At 56.3% G+C, this 18,659-nt stretch overlaps 1 protein-coding gene across 4 annotated transcripts in view; it reads right to left on the bottom strand.

Annotated features, from left to right (window-relative positions):
- Chd5 (chromodomain helicase DNA binding protein 5) overlaps window positions 1–18,659 on the bottom strand; it is a 54,614-nt gene that overhangs the window by 3,905 nt on the left and 32,050 nt on the right. For 3 of the 4 annotated variants that reach the window (XM_051171577.1, XM_051171578.1, XM_051171575.1), the window contains exons 14-34: window positions 18,115–18,306; window positions 17,828–18,028; window positions 15,980–16,117; window positions 15,774–15,895; window positions 13,983–14,156; window positions 13,512–13,653; window positions 11,746–11,877; window positions 9,131–9,248; window positions 8,192–8,316; window positions 6,446–6,677; window positions 6,150–6,260; window positions 5,699–5,871; window positions 5,054–5,228; window positions 4,295–4,387; window positions 4,117–4,205; window positions 3,773–3,906; window positions 3,277–3,421; window positions 2,785–2,944; window positions 1,875–1,954; window positions 1,510–1,642; window positions 262–339 (exon numbers count right to left, since the gene is read on the bottom strand). In XM_051171577.1, the coding sequence (XP_051027534.1) occupies window positions 262–339; window positions 1,510–1,642; window positions 1,875–1,954; window positions 2,785–2,944; window positions 3,277–3,421; window positions 3,773–3,906; window positions 4,117–4,205; window positions 4,295–4,387; window positions 5,054–5,228; window positions 5,699–5,871; window positions 6,150–6,260; window positions 6,446–6,677; window positions 8,192–8,316; window positions 9,131–9,248; window positions 11,746–11,877; window positions 13,512–13,653; window positions 13,983–14,156; window positions 15,774–15,895; window positions 15,980–16,117; window positions 17,828–18,028; window positions 18,115–18,306 (2,947 nt within the window). The remainder of the gene's footprint in view (window positions 1–261; window positions 340–1,509; window positions 1,643–1,874; window positions 1,955–2,784; window positions 2,945–3,276; window positions 3,422–3,772; window positions 3,907–4,116; window positions 4,206–4,294; window positions 4,388–5,053; window positions 5,229–5,698; window positions 5,872–6,149; window positions 6,261–6,445; window positions 6,678–8,191; window positions 8,317–9,130; window positions 9,249–11,745; window positions 11,878–13,511; window positions 13,654–13,982; window positions 14,157–15,773; window positions 15,896–15,979; window positions 16,118–17,827; window positions 18,029–18,114; window positions 18,307–18,659) is intronic. The other variant, XM_051171576.1, reaches the window with a different exon arrangement.

Raw genomic sequence — 18,659 nt, 5'->3', positions numbered from 1 at the left:
CATGAAAGGAGAATTCAAGTTCAGACATGACGGGTGCCTGAGGGGTACGACTAGAGGGGACCACGCCAGAGCCAACATGCAAAAGCCTACACCACAGATGTCCCTGGGTGACCATGGTCCAGGGCACTCCCTGGACAAGGACCCATCCTGATAAGAATTTGCAAGTCCAGGCTCTGTCCTCTGGGCCCAACCAGGGCCTGGGGATAGCACCCAGGTGGCTGACCAGGAGGCATGAGGCAGGACAGAGGCCAAAGTCCCCACCTGGCCTGAAATCGCCGCTGTGACTCAGGCTCAGCTCCAGCTTTTCTGGGATCGTCTCCTTGTCCTGCAGCACTTCCTCTGCAAAACAACGGGGGGGGGGGGTCGTGGGCAGGGAGGGGACCCACCCCCACCAGAAGTGCTCCTCACAGACTGACAGGCACAGCCTAGAGGGCTCCCTGGGAGGCAGAGCTGGCTTCCTCGAGCTCCTTAAATCACCACCTCCAATCCAGCTACACTCCATACATATTAAACTAAAATAATCAACACACCAGCCAAGCAGGCGTGCATACGTGAGTTTGTGTGTGTGCGTATGGGAAGGGCGTGTGCGTGTGAGTGTGCAGGCCAGAGGTTGATGTGCGGGACACACCTAATCACCACCCATCTTGTTTTTTGAGACAGCCTTGTTAAGCCTGGATTTGGCTAGGCCGGCCAGCAAGCCCCAGGGCTCCACCTATCTCCACCTGCACTAGGATTAGAGGCATATTTGGGGGGTTGGTTGGTTGTGGGGTGAGGGTTGGCTTGGGGTTGGGTTTTGTTTTTGTTGTTTGGTTTGGGTTTTTTGTCCGTCTGCTGTTTGCTTTTGGTGTTTTCCTTTGGTTTTTGCCTCTGCTGTGCACAGCTGATAGAAATCACACTCGGTCACCACAGTTGCAGCAAGCACTTTACAGACCGAGCCATCTCCCAACGTCCCAAATTAAACTTCAGGGCCAAATCTATCGAGAGAGACTATTACAGCCTCTCCAGTGGAAGAAACACAGAATGCCAAACAAGTATTCACCTAGCAGCACCGCCTGGCATGGTACTGAGCCTACAGTCACAGTGAGACCTTAATATAAAGTCTCTCGAGAACTGACTGATCATAGCAGATACCAGCAAGGAGATTAAAACAGAACCACAGCAGTATAATTAACAAGCTCTACCTCCTGAAATGGGCATTAAGAACCTCATGCCAGCTGCCCTTTTCCAGCACACACAAGGCATTTACAAACCCCAGCCAGAGAGAGCAAGTTTGACAGTGTCGGTGGACTTGTGTTTTAAGAACCCTGCAATCCAAACATAACCAAAGAGCCCCAAACTCTACATGACAGGACTAGAGTCTGTGTATCGCCCCGCCGCCGCTCCCAGCAGCGGGCAGTGGGACCCAGCTAGCTAGCACCCAGGCAGGGTAAGCACACTGGAGTGTGGTCCAGCGGCCTGCCCAGGGCTGCAGAGGCTATGAGGCTGCTCGCTGTGTTGAGAAAGCCCTACCTTTGAGTGGCTGCTCCGGAGAGTCCTGGGCCTTCTCCGTCTCCTCCATCCTCTCCTCCCGAGCTCTGTCCTTGCTGTCTGAGCTCTGGTGTTTATCTTCACCCTCCACTCTGTCCAGGGCAGTTGGCAGGGCCTAGAAGGACAGGCTAGGGAGCTGCAGGACCCGGGGCTCAGCAGGAACGCAGGGCAGGGAATGTGCACTGGGCTGGGAGCCCTCAATCCCAGATGACTCCACTTCTTCCCTGCCTGGTCCCCCTAGGCCCAGCGACCAGAACTGGCAACCAAGAAAGCCCAGGCTCTGCCCACCAAGACCCAACCAGGCTCCCCGCACACCCCATAGGCCCAGCCCCCAGTGACTTGCATACCTGGGTTTCCGTCGACTTCTTTGGCTTCTTCATGCCTGACTCCTTCTCGTCCATGTAGCCCAGCTGGGCTTCCATTTTGTCTGCAATATTAAGGAAAAGAGATGAGACTGGTGGGCTTAGACAGGACAAGGGAACGGGGGGGGGGGGGCACATGGGGCTAGGGGGGCCAGGGCAGAGATGATAGGGAGGCCAGATGAGAGAGGGGCCTGGCCTTGCAAGTGCTCCACAGTGGGAGAGAAGTGATGGTAGGGGCCCCAGGCCAGGCCTCCAACTCAGACCCTTGTAGGGCCACGATGGACAGTGTCAGGATGGAGCAGGCACAGCACCACAGCTGCTCACTGGGAGCAGGGGTGGGTGTGGCTCACTGGATGCAGGGGTGGGTGTGGCTCACTGGATGTAAGGGTGGGTGTGGCTCACTGGAAGCAGGGGTGGGTGTGGCTGAGAGCAGGGGTAGGTGTGGCTCACTGGAAGCAGGGGTGGGTGTGGCTGAGAGCAGGGGTAGGTGTGGCTCACTGGATGCAGGGGGTGGGTGTGGCTCACTGGATGCATGGGTGGTATGGCTCACTGGATGCAGGGGGAGGGTGTGGCTTACTGGATGCAGGGGTGGGTGTGGCTTGCTGGGAGCAGGGGTAGATGTGGCTCACTGGATGCAGGGGAGTGGGTGTGGCTCACTGGGAGCAGGGGTGGGTGTGGCTGACTGAGAGCAGGGGTGGGTGTGGCTCACTGGGAGCAGGGGTGGGTGTGGCTCAGGGTTGTATTCCTTTTTTGGGTACACGGAACTGTTGGGCAGAAGCCACCAGCCAGTGGCACGTGTGTGAGTAAAATCTCAAAGCCTCGCTAAGAGGAAAAGCGTCTGGCAACCCTCACACTGTGAGTTACACAGAGGACTTGGTTTCCCCTAAGCCCAGACCTGGCAGGCCCAGTGGGGCCGGTGGAAGCTGTGCGGGACTGGCAGGCACTGGTGTGTTGGGGTCCGAGGAGATCACCTCGCCTGGTTTCTTGCCCTCAGGCCCCTCGGGGAGCAGGTCTGGGGTGCTGTACTTCCCGTTGACATGCTCAAACTCCTGCACCTGGGGCAGCAGGAGGACAACAGAGGGGACAGTGGTCAGCGCTCAGAGACAGCCCCCAAGACTGAGAGCACTGCAGGCTTGGGGTGCTGTCCTGCCCAAGGCTAATAAGGACAGATGCCCTCTGACCCAAACTTCAGCCAGTGTTTCCACTCCCTAGAGACCAACCTCTGGCCTCAGCCTCCCAACCCTCAGCCTGTAGGGCTCCTCCATTTTGTCCCTTTGGTCTGTCTCAGACCTAAACCAGGCATTTGTCCTTTGGCGGCTGACCCCCAGCAGAGGCAGCGCCAGGGCCACATGCCAGCCAGGAGGCTAGTAGAGGCTTACTCACCCACCTTCTTCCTAACCAGCGACATGACCCCAATACGCGTGAGCACGTGCTGCCTGGACAGGCCTTCCCGGGGCACGCCGTCTGCAAAGGTCTCTGCGCCATCTGCCCCCGGCTCACACAGGTGCCGCATGAAGAGGGACACATAGGCTCTGGGGTGGGGAGGAGTGAGGGGAGGCTGGCAGGACCCCTAATCCTCCACCACGGCATGCCTTGGCAGCAGGCCTGCTGGAGCCAGGCCCCTGGAAAGGCACAGGAGCCTCCCTGGCAGGGGACCCTCCTCAGATGTTCCTCGCTATCCCAGAGAGTTGGGGCAGGAGGACCGCTGGCCAGTATTTCATATAAATCAGCCCTGCTGAACACACCACACCTAAAGGGCTGATGGCCATGAACTCTCCAGGCACCCTTGGCCAGGAGGGAATGGGCATGTCCACTGCAGGGCCCTCTCCAGGGGACATTGGAGGCCACGCCCTCGGGGCCACCACCTCACTCGGACCCTTTACCTAAATTCCTTCTCACTCTTCCCACGAAGGTCCCGCACCAGCCAGTGGGAGTTGAAGGCGTCCTGCGGGGGCATGCCCCAGCGCATGATGGCATTCAAAAAAGCCTTCCGCTGTCTGGCGTTGAAGCCCAGCACCTGGCCAGGGTCGAAAGGGGGCGTGGCCTCCGGTTAGATAGAATTATGGGATGGGGAAGAATGGCAAGGAAAACCTGAGTCCAGACAGCCCCTCCCAGCCTCACCTCTGTATGCCCCAAAAGCCTGAGAAAACCCTCAGTTCCTCCTTCATTCCCCAGGGATGTGCGGAGCGTGACTGTGGGACGGGGGTAGGGGACACGCAAACTCTACCTCAATGTTGCCTCCAACTCGAGCCAGAAGAGGCGGCAGGGGCTTGTCCCTGTCACTTTTCAGCTGCCTCCTGGATTGTCGTCGGCCACCTAGGGTACAGCCCACCACAGACCCTCAGGCTGGCCAGCCCACTCAGGATCCCCTGGCCATCGCTCCCAAGTCACCCGCTAACACTCACTCTGCCCTTCCGGCCTCTCCTCGAAGTCCTCGTCCTCGTCCTCGGAGCCTATGGAATACTCCGACTGGTTGTCTGAGAGCTCATCCTGCCACTCTGTAGGCAGCCAGCAGTGGGGCATGGGAGGGGCGCCCCCACCCCAGACTTACGCACCCAGGGCCAAGCCAATCCCGTCCACCCCAGCCTAGTCACAGCCGGGACAGCAATGGCCACTGGGTACTTTCTCAGGAACTCGGTTGCTAATCCCAGTACAGGCAGGAATAACACTGCTACTCGACCCATTTCACAGCTGGAAGCACTCCAGTACTTTCCTGGAGCCACCTGATTGACAACCATCTCATCCCCAAGCCCCAGGAACCCACACCTGCCTGCAACTCCCCCTGCCGGCGCACTCTCGCTCCAGCGCGGCTTCTGTCACACACCCCACCCCCACAGGCCCTGTGCAAGAAAGGACACCCCCACCCCCTGTCATGCACCACATGCACCCCATCCTTCCGCGACCCGACCCCCGCAGGCCCCGCCCACCATACGCACCCCGTCCTCCTGCACCCCCATAGGCCTCGCCCACCACACACACCCTGGTCCTCCTGCGACCCGACCCCCGCAGGCCCCGCCCACCTCATGCATCCTGGTCCTCCTGCGACCCCGCCCACCACACACATCCTGGTCCTCCAGCGACCCCACTCCCGCAGGCCCCGCCCACCACACGCACCCTGTTCCTCCTGCGACCCCACCCCCGCAGGCCCCGCCCACCACACACACCCTGGTCCTCCTGCGAGGCGTCATTGTAGTTGACTTGCTTGCGGATGCGCTTGCCCTTGCCCAGGTTGCGGGCCAGGTCCTCCTGCTGCTGCTCATAGTGATGGCGCAGCAGCTTCTCCCAGTAGTCGGGGTCCACGTTCTCCTCCTGCTTGATCACCTCCCGCTCTACCTCCTCCTGGGGGGACAGGTGTAGGGGATAGCTGGGCACACCCACCACCCTGCTCCTCCCACACTTCTTCACAGGCCCATAGGGCAAGTGAGGGCACGTTGCCTACACCAGGAAGCCCTTCTCCATCACCCAGCCATAGCTGGTTTTCTCCCTACCACTGTCCCTCATTCGCTCCACATGTACGTCCTGGCCTTGGTTGGGAACTGTGGAACCACAGACAGTGTGCCCTTGGGGTTCATGGTTTTAAGGGGAAATATAACCAGTTCCCACATTTGCAAGGAGCATGTGGCAGGAGCTCAGAGGATGTGGAGGAGCTGTGGGGGGAGGGGACACTGGAGGGAGATGAGGTAGAATGTTCTAGAACAGGACAAGACAGATGCATGGTGTGAGCTGGAGGGTGGGAAAAGGGCTAAGGGTGGAGGCTATGAGAGGAGGTGTGGCCGAGGGGTGGAGCCATGAGCACTCAAGGGCCTTACCACGCCATCTTCCTCGCGGACCACATACTGCGCCACCTTGAAGGAGCTCAGGTACTCGTTCATGTTCTGCAGCTCCGTGTCATCTGTGGCATCCTGGTTCCGGTCCAGCAGCTTGGATATGGCTGCGTCATCGTAGTGGATCACACTGCTGTCCTCCACATCCTTGTTGTCACCTGAGGGGTGGGCAAGGGCACACCGTGTGGACCCAGGCGTAAGGCGCCCAGGTCCAACCTCTCAGTATCAGCTACTAAGGACGGCCCTTCTGCTGAGGCGAGAAGGTCAGTGACAGGCAAGGGAGCTACGCCATATCCTAGGTAGGCGTGATAGTCCCCTCGCCGCCCCGCCAACAGCCTACAGAGGACAACCAGAGGAGGGGGTCACGGGCGGCCAAGGACTCTTGCTGAGGAGCATCCGCGTGACTAACATCTGGGGTGACTCAGTGGGCACCCACCTGGAGGGGTGCTGCCATGCTTCTTCTTTGCGCTGGCAGACAGAGATCCACCCTTGGAGGACTGTACATCCGGGATGGGAGTGGCAGGCCTCTGGCCCTGGGACACCATGCCTGAAAAGTAGAAGAGGAGGGGACGCTGGTTCCGGGGCACTGAGGAACCGCAGGGTTGGTGGGCAGCGAGCAGAGGTGCCACCCTAGCCCACTAGGGAAGGTGTCACGGGCTGGGTGTACCCTGGGGTCCCGGGTGGGTATGTCACAAGCCCCCCCCGCGACACTCCCACGGAAGGGAGGCCCACCCTCCACGTCGTCCTTGAAGAGCTCCTCTGTCCCAAATTTCAAGATGTCATCCAGCTCCTGCTTTGTCATGGAGCCTGACTTGGAGCCCAGGCCGGGCCTCACCACCAGGTGCGTGAGCATCATCTTGCGCTTGGCCACCTGAGTGATGCGCTCCTCCACGGAGGCCCGCGTCACAAAGCGATAGATCATAACCTTCTTGTTCTGCCCGATGCGGTGAGCGCGGCTGAAGGCCTGTGGAGGCCAGGGGGAGGGAGGACGGCAGCTCAGCACCCAGGGTTTGGCTCAGGGGTCCAGGCCACGGCTGGGTGCACCACCAGGAAGGACCCACATATGTAAAGCCCGTGGTCGCGCAAGGGCGGCGGCCCAATCACAGGGGGAGGTGCACTGTGTGACAAGAAGTGCGTCTGTACACACATCCGTGTCTGGCGGCGCTGTGGCCTGGTGGGCCAGTATGGTTTAGAGTGAAATTATGCCTCACAGGTAGATCTGGGTGTGACCGCGGGCATACAGGGGGTGTCAACCACAGTGTCCTGCAAGCTTGATGGAGATGAAGCTTTTTGGGACTCTTATGCTGGGTCATGTGACCTACACCTCACTGTGTGAGTGATGACGGGACACCAAAGCCATGTGCTGGACACAGCCGCCCTTGAGAGCAACAAGGCCTGGGAACTGTCCTGGAGACTATGCCTTGGATTCCAATCTGTCTTCGTATGATATGGCCCTGGTGTTAGAGTGTACATGACACACACAGTGTGTGTGTGTCGTGCACGCACCCCAAGTTGTCAAAGTGTGTCATGTTTGCCTTAGAGTGAGGTGACTGGAGACTGGGTGGTTCTGTTCCTACAACCTCCTGCTCCCTCTCCATCCTTCCGTGCCATTCCATCTGTCCCCTCCATTTCTTCCTTTCCCCTGTGTCTAGCAGGCCCCCTATATTCCTTGTCCCCTCCAAAACTGGCACCCTGTGGATCCTGTGACACCTTCCCCCATCCTGCCTCCTCCCATGACCAGGGCCCTGAAGGTAACGGTCATGGCTGGCATTCAGGGTGCTGTGTGTCTTGAACACCTCTCTGCCCTCTCTGAGCCAATTTGCTCTGCTCTCCCTTCACCGACCAGGGCCCCCTTTTAGGCTGATGTACCCCCCACCCGAGGACGGGCAGAGTGTTGGGGGGATAATCTGATGTATTTTGATGCTAATTAGTGCTTGCAGTCTGACCCACCTTTTGCTTAATAAAAAGCCACCCCACCTGGGCAGGGCAGGAAATAGGTGGGGCTTAGAGAGGAAGGAATTCTGGTAAGAAGAAAGGACAGTGAGGAAGAGAGGAGAGACCTGAAGGGAAGAGAGGAAGGCCGCCACGGGTTACATGGAGGAGAAGGACATGGCTGGCCGGCGTGGATGGAGAATCCGGCCCAGATGAAGAACATTAGCAAGTATTTGGGGTTATGGATGGGAGGCAGCTTGACAGAAGTTATTGGAAGCAGATGGCATGGGATTGGGGCAGGGATCCCAGGCCTGAGGCCCTACTGTGTAAAGTAGTTTAGAGGACTGATATCTGCCCTGCCCCAGGTTAACTACGGCTATTTGAAAATATAACAAGTGTTTGTCTTAATTGATCGCTATCCAGGGCTACTGATAATACACGTAATTAAAAAAAAAAAAAAATAGCAGAGACCCAGGGAAGTGTAGGAATGAGGAGGGGACAAAGGTTAGGGGTTCTGAGAAACGCGACAGGAGGTGAGGCACAGACCTGGATGTCATTGTGTGGGTTCCAGTCTGAGTCGTAGATGATGACTGTGTCTGCTGTGGCCAGATTGATGCCCAGGCCACCGGCACGCGTTGAGAGCAGGAAGCAGAACTGTTGGGCGCCGGGAGCTGAGCAAGAGGCCAAAAGGCACATGTGAGTTAGTAGGCACACCTGGGCAGGGGACAGGTGGGCAGCAGCTGGGAGGGCAGGACCCGGAGCCAAGGTCACGCGGCAGAGGGAAGGAAAGAGGCTGAGGAGCAGCCACATCTGTTGGGCTCGTGCAACCCCGCTGACCCCGGGGCCTGGCTGAGTCGGAGGGAGCCAGAAGGGAAGGAAAGCCAACTTTAAAAGCCTAGGTGGGTATCAACCAAGGAGAGTCGGCTAGTTTGCGGCAAGTGGCATTCTCTTCGCCTTCTGCTTCCTTGTCCAACTCTAATGCTGCTTAGAGAATCTGTTAACTTCCGAGTCTCCTCAGAACCCAACAGGCCATAAAAAGTCTCTGGCATGGTGGCACACATGTAACCTAGCCCTGGGAGGTTGAGACAGTACGATGGTGAGCTAGAGGTGAGGCTGAGCTATATATGAAGACCTTATCTTTAAAAATAAAATAAAGGGGGCTGGAGAGACGGCTCAGAGGTTAAAAGCACCATCTGCTTTTCCAAAGGTCCCAAGTTCAATTCCCAGCAACCACATGGTGGCTCACGGCCATCTGTAATGAGATCTGGTGCCTTCTTTTGGCCTGCAGGTGTACATGCGGGCAGAAAACTGTATAAATAATAAATAAATCTTTTTTAAAAATAAATAAAATAACAAGGGGACAACAGTCGTGGTCCAAGGGCTGGTGTGTCTCTTCCATTTGCAAAGCAGCTTGGGAAGCACTGTTAATTGGGTGGTCGGGCTGAGACCCCTGGAACACAGGGGTCCCTTGAGAGGGAAGAGTACCGTTGAATCTGTCGATGGCCTCTTGCCGGAGGCCCCCAGTGATGCCCCCATCAATCCGCTCATATTTGTAGCCTTCGTACTCCAGGAAGTCCTCCAAGAGGTCCAACATCTTGGTCATCTACAAGAAACATGGAGTCATAGGAGGCAGCAAAAAAGCCAGGACCCTACCGGGCATGGGTAGGACCCCACTAAGGGTGAGAGAACAGAGACGCCCAGAGTAGGGGAACATGCCCAAAACAGGCCTCCCAAGAAGAATGCAGGCCCCAGCCTCACCCCACACCCATTCTCCAGAACAGCCCCTATATGTAGCCTCACATCCTCAGGACCCCCCCCTCCATAAAAGAACCCCAGCCCCTCTGCCAGCATTTAACACTCTGTGGGCACAACGCTTCCTTGTCCCCTTAAATACTTCCAACCACCCAAGTACACACACACACACACACACACACCTTACAGCCAGAGAGCCCCAACACCAGCGTCATCTCCCACAAGGCAGTCCCTCTGAACTCCCAGAATCCTATCTGGTCCCACCCCCGCCCCGTCTTTAGATAGTTCAACCATAGTAAACTATCAGCAGACACTGTCCCTCACAGCACGGGGATTTGGATACTGCCCTCTGGCACCTGCTGTAAGTCTGAGAGTTTGCGCATCCCTCCTCCCAAGTTCTGAGCCTGAGGTGCTCTTTTCCCCAGCTCGTCCATGTGCAGGGCCTGGACTCTCAATTCCAGCTAGAATATTCCATGGCACTTCAGGGCTGAGACTGCTCTTTCTTCTCCTCCAAGTCTACAAACCTGCCTTGCATGGTTTCCTGGTGCCTCCTCCACCCTCTGGCCCCAAGGCCTTCTCATCTGTCTCTGATGCTCTCTGTGATGCATGCTGGGAAGTTCCTCAGTCTTGGGTCCCAGTTCATTGGTAGTTTTTGTTTGTTTGTTTGATGGTGAGGGTTATTTACTCAGTCTGACAAAAATGTTTTCTTCGTGCCTAAACTCCTCTGCATTTTAAAAAATGTTTTTCATTTATGTGTATGTGTGTTCACATGTGTATGTATGCATGTGAATACAGGTGCCTGCGGAGAACAGAAGGGGGCGTCTGACACACTAGAAGTGGTCGTCTGGGAAGTCACATGCTGCATGCTGTGGATGCTGGTAACCAAACCCCAGTTCTCTGCAAAAGCAGCAGGCGCCCTCCACTGCTCAGCCATCTCTCCAGCCCCTCTAAGTTCTGATCTGCTGGTTCTTACTCTGTCCCTTCCTGTCTGTATTAAATTTTTTCCTTTATGAGTGATAGTCACTCCATAATTTTTTGTTGTCGTTTTTGAGACAGGGTTTCTCTGTGTAGCCTTGGCTGTCCTGGAGTCACTTTGTAAACCAGGCTGGCCTCAAACTCATATGGATCCGCCTGCCTCTGCCTCTGGAGTGCTGGGATTCACTCCATAGTTTTTAAAGACCCAAAAATGCTTACAGTTTTTCCAGGATGCTCTATTCTCTCTTCGTCTGAGTTCTAATTATTGCTTTATGGAATGTCTCACTATACGAGTTCCTGGGGGCTGGAGAGATGACTCAGAGGTTAAGAGCACTGGCTGTTCTTCCAAAGGTCCTGAGTTCAATTCCCAGCAACTGCATGGTGGCTCATAACTATCTATATGAGATCCAGTGCCCTCTTCTGGCCTACATGCAGGCAGAGTACTGTATAAGTAATAAGTCAAAATCTTTTTTTTTAATCTGCAGTATATGTGTTCCTGAAGAGTTTTGGGTCTTGGGTAAAGGGCGTGTCCCTGTCATGTCTCCTCTGGTATACTTTTATCACATTACAGTTTTCACTTTTGGGGTTCCTGGGGCCTTCACTCTGACTTAGCAGAGGAAACGAAATGCAACCTACCAGCTAGTCCACCTAGTCCAGCCATAGTCACCGGCCTGGCCTGCCTCCCCAGACTCTGCAGCCACTGCCCAGCCCGGTTTGCCACCAGAGCAGCAGGCACCAGCAATCCTTTCTACTCAACTTTTTGTACAGAAGGGCTAAACCCAAACTCACATTGCCTCACTCAGTCCCACCCCAGGCAAGTGTATTTAACCCTGGGACCCTCATCACTGTGGCCTCCAACACAGACCTGACCACCAACTTGGGCAAGTATTTCATGAGTCACATGTTGCCGCTCCAGACTGGGCAGTCTGAGGGGAGTGGCCATACATTCCTGTCTGTGCCCAGAAGCCTAATAAAGAGACTGAAACATGGCAAGCCAAACCAAAGACAGAGGAAGAGACAGCAGGCCGTGGAAGCTGGGTGGTGCAGTGCCTGCATGCCCGAGAAAGAAAGCACCAGCGGACCCTGGGGAGCAAGCTACAGCGGGCTTCCTGGAGCTGCCCCCATTGTAGGGCCTTCCCAGACCAACTTGAGGACACTGCCTTAACAAGCCAGGCCACAGAGGGGAGAGGAGGCTGAACAGAGGAGAGGCCTATCGCACCAGCCTGGACACACGGTCCAGAGGGGCAGGGGCGATGACATGGAGAATATGCTGGTCTCTATAGCCACCAGACCCTGTCTCCAAGAGGCCACGTCATGCCAGGGGCCCTCGGGCAGGCTGACTGCAGCGGTGAGGCGGCTCCGAGGCGGCCCACCTGGGAGAAGATCAGCACCCGATGTCCTTCGTCCCGCAGCTTCTTAAGCATCTTCTGCAGCAACATGAGCTTGCCTGACGACTTGACCAGGGAGCTGCCATCGTAGGAGCCATTGGGCAACACAGGGGCCTCCTGTGGACAGAACGGAGCCGTGGTGGACTCTCCCTCTCGCTTGGCACCAAAGAGACTGTAGCGATGGACAAGTGCCTGGCCGTGGGCCTCGACAAGGTGGGTCGCTCAGAGCCTGGCTCCAGACACGTGCTTAAGCGTGGCGCAGGCCCACCAGCCTCATTCTCTGCCTGGCTCTGAAATGAAACCCCTGGACCTTCCCACGGATCCTCGATTGGTCACTGTGGTCCCTGGAAAGTACATCCAAACAGTGCCAGCCCTTTGGCTCCAGAAAGGTAAGTCAATCTCAGGGCAGATTCCAGAAGATTCCTGAGCCACACCCAGTCACAAAAAGGACCTCCAATGGCCTGAAGTTAGGTCACCCCAGCACAGGGAGCATGCCCAGCTGTGCAGGAAGAGGAAAGGTGGGACCTCAGAGGATGAGTTTGAACCCAAAGGGCAGTGGGGGCGGGGGGTGGTCTCTCTGAGGCTCCATGAGGAATCAGCTTCCTCCCGGGGTCACAGCCTGAGCTGGACAATCCAAGTCCACTGTCTCCAGAGCATTATTTTTGCCGCTCAGACTCCCCCAAGGTAAGCTCCCTGGGGGATGAAGTGAAGCCAGGTCAGCTCCCTGGGGGCCCAGTGCTGAGCCTGGGAGGACTCTGGGGCTACTGGGAGGGGTGGAAACAAATGCAGCTTCCAAGGGGACAGAGTGGAGACACATGCCACATTTAACACTCATGCACAGGAAGGAATGGAGGACTGGAGGCAAGGCACTAGCCGTGGGCACCTTCCATAGAGACCACAAGAAACCGACCACAGCAGCCACGGGGATCTACCCTGACCACAGAGAACCCACCACGACAGCCCCAGGGATCTGCCCTGACCACAGGGAACCCACCACAGCAGTCACAGGGATCTGCCCTGACCACAGGGAACCCACCACAGCAGTCACAGGGATCTGCCCTGACCACAGGGAACCCACCATGGCAGCCACGGGGATCTACCCTGACCACAGGGAACCCACCACAGCAGCCACAGGGATCTGCCCTGACCACAGGGAACCCACCACAGCAGCCAGGCACCTACGCAGTGGCCATAGGGAACACATCATGACTGCCATGAGGAACCTACCACGATTAGTTCAGCCATAGCAGCCACAGGGACCTATATAATGGTCATAGAGAGTCTGCTACAGCAGCCATGGAGATCTACCCTGACCACAGGGAACCCACCATAGCAGCCACTGGGATCTGCCCTGACCACAGGGAACCCACCACAGCAGCCACTGGGATCTGCCCTGACCACAGGGAACTTCACCACAGCACTCATTAGAGACCAGCCATGATGGTCACAGGCAACCTGACACAGCGACCACGGGGACCTGCCATGATGGTCACAGGGACCTGCCACAAAGGCCACAGGGAATAGGACACAACAACCACAGGGACCTGCCATAATGGCCACAGGGAACCCACCACAGCAGCCATGAGGACCTGCCACGATGGCCACAGGGAACCTGACACAGTGACCACAGGGACCTGCCATGATGGCCACAGGGAACCTGACACAGTAGCCATGGGGACCTGCCACGATGGCCACAGGGAACAGGACACAGCAAACACAGGGACCTGCCACGATGGCCCCAGGGAACCCACCACGGCAGCCACGGGGAAGAGGTACGGGTGGTTGCAGCACTTCTTCAGGTCCATCATGATGTTGAGCAGAGACACCTGGTTGCCGCCCCCCTTGGAGTTGAGTGCCTCGAAATTCCTCGTGAGGATGAATTTGTAGTACTTCCTGCAATAGGGAACAGGGCGAAATTGGCTGGAGACCCCAGACCCCACCAGACTCCTGGGGAGGGGCTCTATCTTCAGAAAGGCCGGTGGTGTCCCTGGGCACCGTGTACAGAGTGGCACAGAAAGCCAAAAAGTCAATGGGAGACATTGCTAGAACTTGGGCAGCCTGCAGTCCACAAAGGGGGAAGGAGATGTGCTGAGCAAGGCCTCCTGTCAACCCCAGGAAGTGGCTAGGAAAGCCAGAGGAGGCTTCGGGAAGGGGTGGCTGAGGGCACAAGCCCGTGAGATGGGCCAGTCGCTGCAGGACAGAGCTGAACCTCTGCCACTCACTTCTGCATCTGGCTCAGCTCCACACGGACAATGAGCTCCGTCTTAGCCGGCATGTTCTTGAACACGTCAGCCTTGAGCCGCCGGAGCATGTGCGGCCCCAGCAGGTCATGCAGCTTTTTGATCTGATCTTCCTTGGAGATGTCGGCAAACTCCTCCAGGAAGCCTTCCAGATTGCTGCAACAAAGAGCAGGGATAAGAGCCAGAAGCCGACTATGGCCCTCTGCAGAGGAAAGCAGGATCAGAGTGGACGAGGGAGCGTGGGGCCCCTGGCCAGCACGGGCCAATGGCTGGTGGTCCAGAGAGCCTTGGCACTGCTGAGTAGCCATTCGGGCTCCAACTAAGCCTGCACCATCCTACATATCATCGCAAACTGCCTAAGCCTGCATCACCCCACATATCATCACAGCTGCCTAAGCCTGCATCACCCCACATATCATCACAGCTGCCTAAGCCTGCATCACCCCACATATCGTCACAGCTGCCTAAGCCTGCATCACCCCACATATCATCACAGCAGCTACCTAAGCCTGCATCACCCCACATATCGTCACAGCTGCCTAAGCCTGCATCACCCCACATATCATCACAGCAGCTACCTAAGCCTGCATCACCTCACATATCATCACAACTACCTAAGCCTGTGTCACCCCACATATCATCACAACTACCTAAGCCTGCGTCACCCCACATATCGTCACAGCTGCCTAAGCCTGCGTCACCCCACATATCATCACAGCTACCTAAGCCTGCATCACCCCACATATTGTCACAGCTGCCTAAGCCTGCATCACCCCACATATCATCACAGCAGCTACCTAAGCCTGCATCACCCCACATATCATCACAGCAGCTACCTAAGCCTGCATCACCCCACATATCATCACAACTGCCTAAGCCTGCATCACCCCACATATCATCACAGCAGCTACCTAAGCCTGCATCACCCCACATATCGTCACAACTGCCTAAGCCTGCATCACACCACATATCATCACAGCTGCCTAAACCTGCATCACCCCACATATCGTCACAGCTGCCTAAGCCTGCATCACCCCACATATCGTCACAGCTGCCTAAGCCTGCATCACCCCACATATCGTCACAGCTGCCTAAGCCTGCATCACCCCACATATCATCACAGCTGCCTAAGCCTGCATCACCCCACATATCATCACAGCTGCCTATGCCTGCATCACCCCACATATGGTCACAGGCCTCGGCCACACAGGGTCCTCTCCCCAGCCTTATAGCTATTCTACACAGTAGTTCTCAGAGGCAAGCCGGATTACAAAAAAGGAGGCCAAGGCTGAAGAGCAAGCACTCCAGGTTACTTAGTCCAGACTGCCACAACCTGCCCTTGCATCAACACCCTCCTCCCTCAGCCCCCTCCTCCATTCTGAGCAGGCCTAGGAAGGAGGGTGCCATGTTTGCTCCCATTGCCTCCCTCACCCCATCTCTGGCCTCTGCTTGCCATCACTGTGCTCACGTTGGTCACTTAAGTCGCTGTGGTGTGAAATGAACCAGAGGTAGGCCAGGGAATGCAGGGGTGGGAACCCAGGAGAAGCCCCCGGGCCTTCTGAGACAAAGCTGGGGAAACCATGGTTTGTTGGGGGCAGCTGTAATTTCTCCAGGGACGGCGAATGCTGAGACCTTCCCACACAAGAATACTGCCATGTTCCCGTTTCACTAATGGGGAAACTGAGGTTCCCTAAGCGGTTCTCAGAGCTAGAACTGCTGGCACGCCTTCACAGGGCTGCCACCCATCACTCCTGCCAGGCCCGGGGGACGCACTTGAACCTCTCTGGAGTCAGGAAGTTGAGGAGATGAAACAGCTCTTCCAGGTTGTTCTGGAGGGGGGTCCCTGTCAGCAGCAGCTTGTAGTCGATCTTGTAGCTATTCAGGACCCTAAAGAACTTTGGGAAGAAGGGAGGGGTTGTCAGGAGACTGAGCAGCGGCCGCATCAGGGAGGCATAAGCCCCACGGCCAGTGCCCCCTACCTTGGACTGGTTGTTCTTGAGCCGGTGGGCCTCATCCACCACAAGGCAGGCCCACTCGATGGAGCCCAGGATGGCCTGGTCAATGGTGATGAGCTCGTAGGAGGTGAGCAGCACGTGGAATTTGATCTGCACTTCCTTCTGTGGGAAGAGGCAAGAGCGTGGAAGGGGCAAGCGGGGTCAGAGAAAGTGTGAGTGGGAACCACACAAGCATTCTGAGGCACCCTGGGTGAGGGGGGACGGGGGGAGACAACACTGGTACCAGGTGTTTCGGGGACAATGCCCAGGTCCCTAGATAAAGGTGGCGTTGCGGATGACAAACAGCCCTCTGTGACGGCATGCTACACATCCATGCATTCAACTAGTCTTGGGCGGAGAACATTTAAGGGTATAACTGCAACCCGGACTCGGTGGGTAAGTATGAGTCCCCAGTGTTTACATAAACCAGAGCCAGTAGCACAGACCTGTAATCCCAGTGAGGTGGGAGGCAGAGGCCACAGGCAGGCCAGTTAGCCTGGTGTATGCAATTGATGAAGCCCTGTGTCAACCAGTGTGAGTGTGGGTGTTGGTGTTGGTATGCTGTGGTGTGCGCGTGGATCAGAGGGTAACGTCAAGAGTCAGTTCCTTGCTTATTGAAACCAACATCTTTTATTCCTGCTGTGCTGTGTACACCAGGCTTGGCAGTCTGCTGCTACATTTGTTAATGATCTTTTTACTTACTGTTTGAATAATTAGAATAATATACACGATATGTTTTAATCACATTCTTTCCCACCCTCCCACTCCTCCCAGATCCTCCCCCACCACCCTACCCCGCCCAATTTCATGTTCTTTTCCTTCTCAGATAAATAAAAGCAAACAGACAGACGTGGCGTCCGGTCCTTTGGCCACCTAGTCCTACTCCTGAGGCCTGACCTACGGTGTGGCTCGTCCATCCAGTATCACTCCACTGAAGAAAACTGGCTCTCCTCATGCAACAGCTGTGAGCTGCAAATGGCTCCCTGGTTAGGGGCCAGACATTGTGGCCCCCTTCTCCTGCGGGCTAGGGCTTTGTGTGCCGTGCTGTCGGCCTCTGTGAGGTCATTTATGTCTCTGCCCTTTCGTATCTAGAAAATGCTGTTTGCTTAGATACTACCTCTGGCGCTTGGAGTCTTTCTGCTCCCTACTCTGCAGATATCCCTGAGCCGTGAAGGGGCCCTGCAAGTCCCTCAGCAGTGATTCTGTCTTTGCCTCCCATTTTGTCCTAGGAGCGCTGGGACCACAGATACACAGCCCATTTCTGGCTTTTTCACACGAGGTCAAGGATGAGACTCATAGGCTCAGGCTTGCATGGCGAGCTCTTTTACAGCGAGGACACCAAGACACCATGTCCACTCTTTATTAACTCTTGGCCCTCCTCAGATAAATATTGTCTCTCCGAGAGGTTTTTGTTTTGTTTTAGTTTGGTTTGGTTTTGGTTTTTCAAGACAGGGTTTCTCTGTGTAGCCTTGGCTGTCCCGGACTATCACTTTGTAGACCAGGCTGGCCTCAAATTCACAGCAATCCTCCTGCCTCTGCCTCCCAAGGGCTTAGATTAAAGGCATGCGCCACCACCGCCAGGCTGAGCAGTGTCTTTATGAGAGGAGGCATACCCAAGGAGGAGCATGCCAGGGGAACGAGAGAGGCAGGGCAGAGAAATGTAGCCATAAGCCTGTCAACCAAAGGCAGCTCGGTGGACCTCAACCTCAGTTGGTGACGTGCCACTACAGACTTCTGATATCGGCCCGCTCGGTCCGGGCACAGGCACCTGGACACCGAGCCAGACTCTGTGGTGCCAGGGCTTCCCAGGGCTGGAGTAAGGCCAGCACTGACCTTCATGCGGAACACTTTCTTCCCACCCCGGATGGCATTGTCCTCAAAGGAAAACTCGTTCTCGCGGATCACAGAGCGGCTCTCCTTGTCCCCCGTGTAGGTGACCACGTAAAAGTCGGGCGCCCACATCTCAAACTCCCGTTCCCAATTGATGATGGTGGACAGGGGCGCGCTGACCAGGTAAGGCCCCTTGGAGTGGCCCTGCAGAGAGAGCCCAAGGTGTGGAAGCTGCCCCCGCCTGCGCAGCACCCACCAACCCAGACCCACTTGCCCTCCTGTCTGCCCACCTCCTTGTACAGGGAATAGAGGAACACAATGGTCTGCACTGTCTTGCCCAAACCCATCTCATCAGCCAGGATGGTGTCGGTGCCCTGGGCCCAGGAGAAGCGTAACCAGTTGAGGCCCTCCAGCTGGTAGGGGTGCAGCGTGCCTCCTGTGGCGTCGATGTACCACGGCTGCTTGTCGAACTTGACTGTGGGCTGAGGAGGGGAGGGTTCAATAATCAGACCACAGCTTGAATTGTGGACCACCAGAGTCAACCCTGCAGGCCTTTGCAAGCACAACTCTGTCTGTCTCAGAATGTTCTTCCTGCTCCTCACTCTGTTTAAGGTCTCACCTAGACTGCCTCTCCTTCCGAGAAACCCTTCCTGGCTCTACACCTTAACATCTGCCAAAGCTTGCCTCACTCACCCAGTATGTCACTCTGTGCCCCCTTTTTGTCCTATATCTTCAGGCTGCTTTCCCGATAAATTCCTCCCAATGGACTGTGTCCCTACCACAGGCTAGCCTCAAACTCATCCATGTAGCCAAGGATAGCCCTGAACTTCTGATT

This window comes from Acomys russatus, chromosome 29 (assembly GCF_903995435.1).
Source record: "Acomys russatus chromosome 29, mAcoRus1.1, whole genome shotgun sequence".
NCBI classification, from domain to species: Eukaryota; Metazoa; Chordata; class Mammalia; order Rodentia; family Muridae; genus Acomys; species Acomys russatus.
Note: the sequence above shows the minus strand (reverse complement) of the source record. Positions and strands in the feature narration are given on the sequence as shown.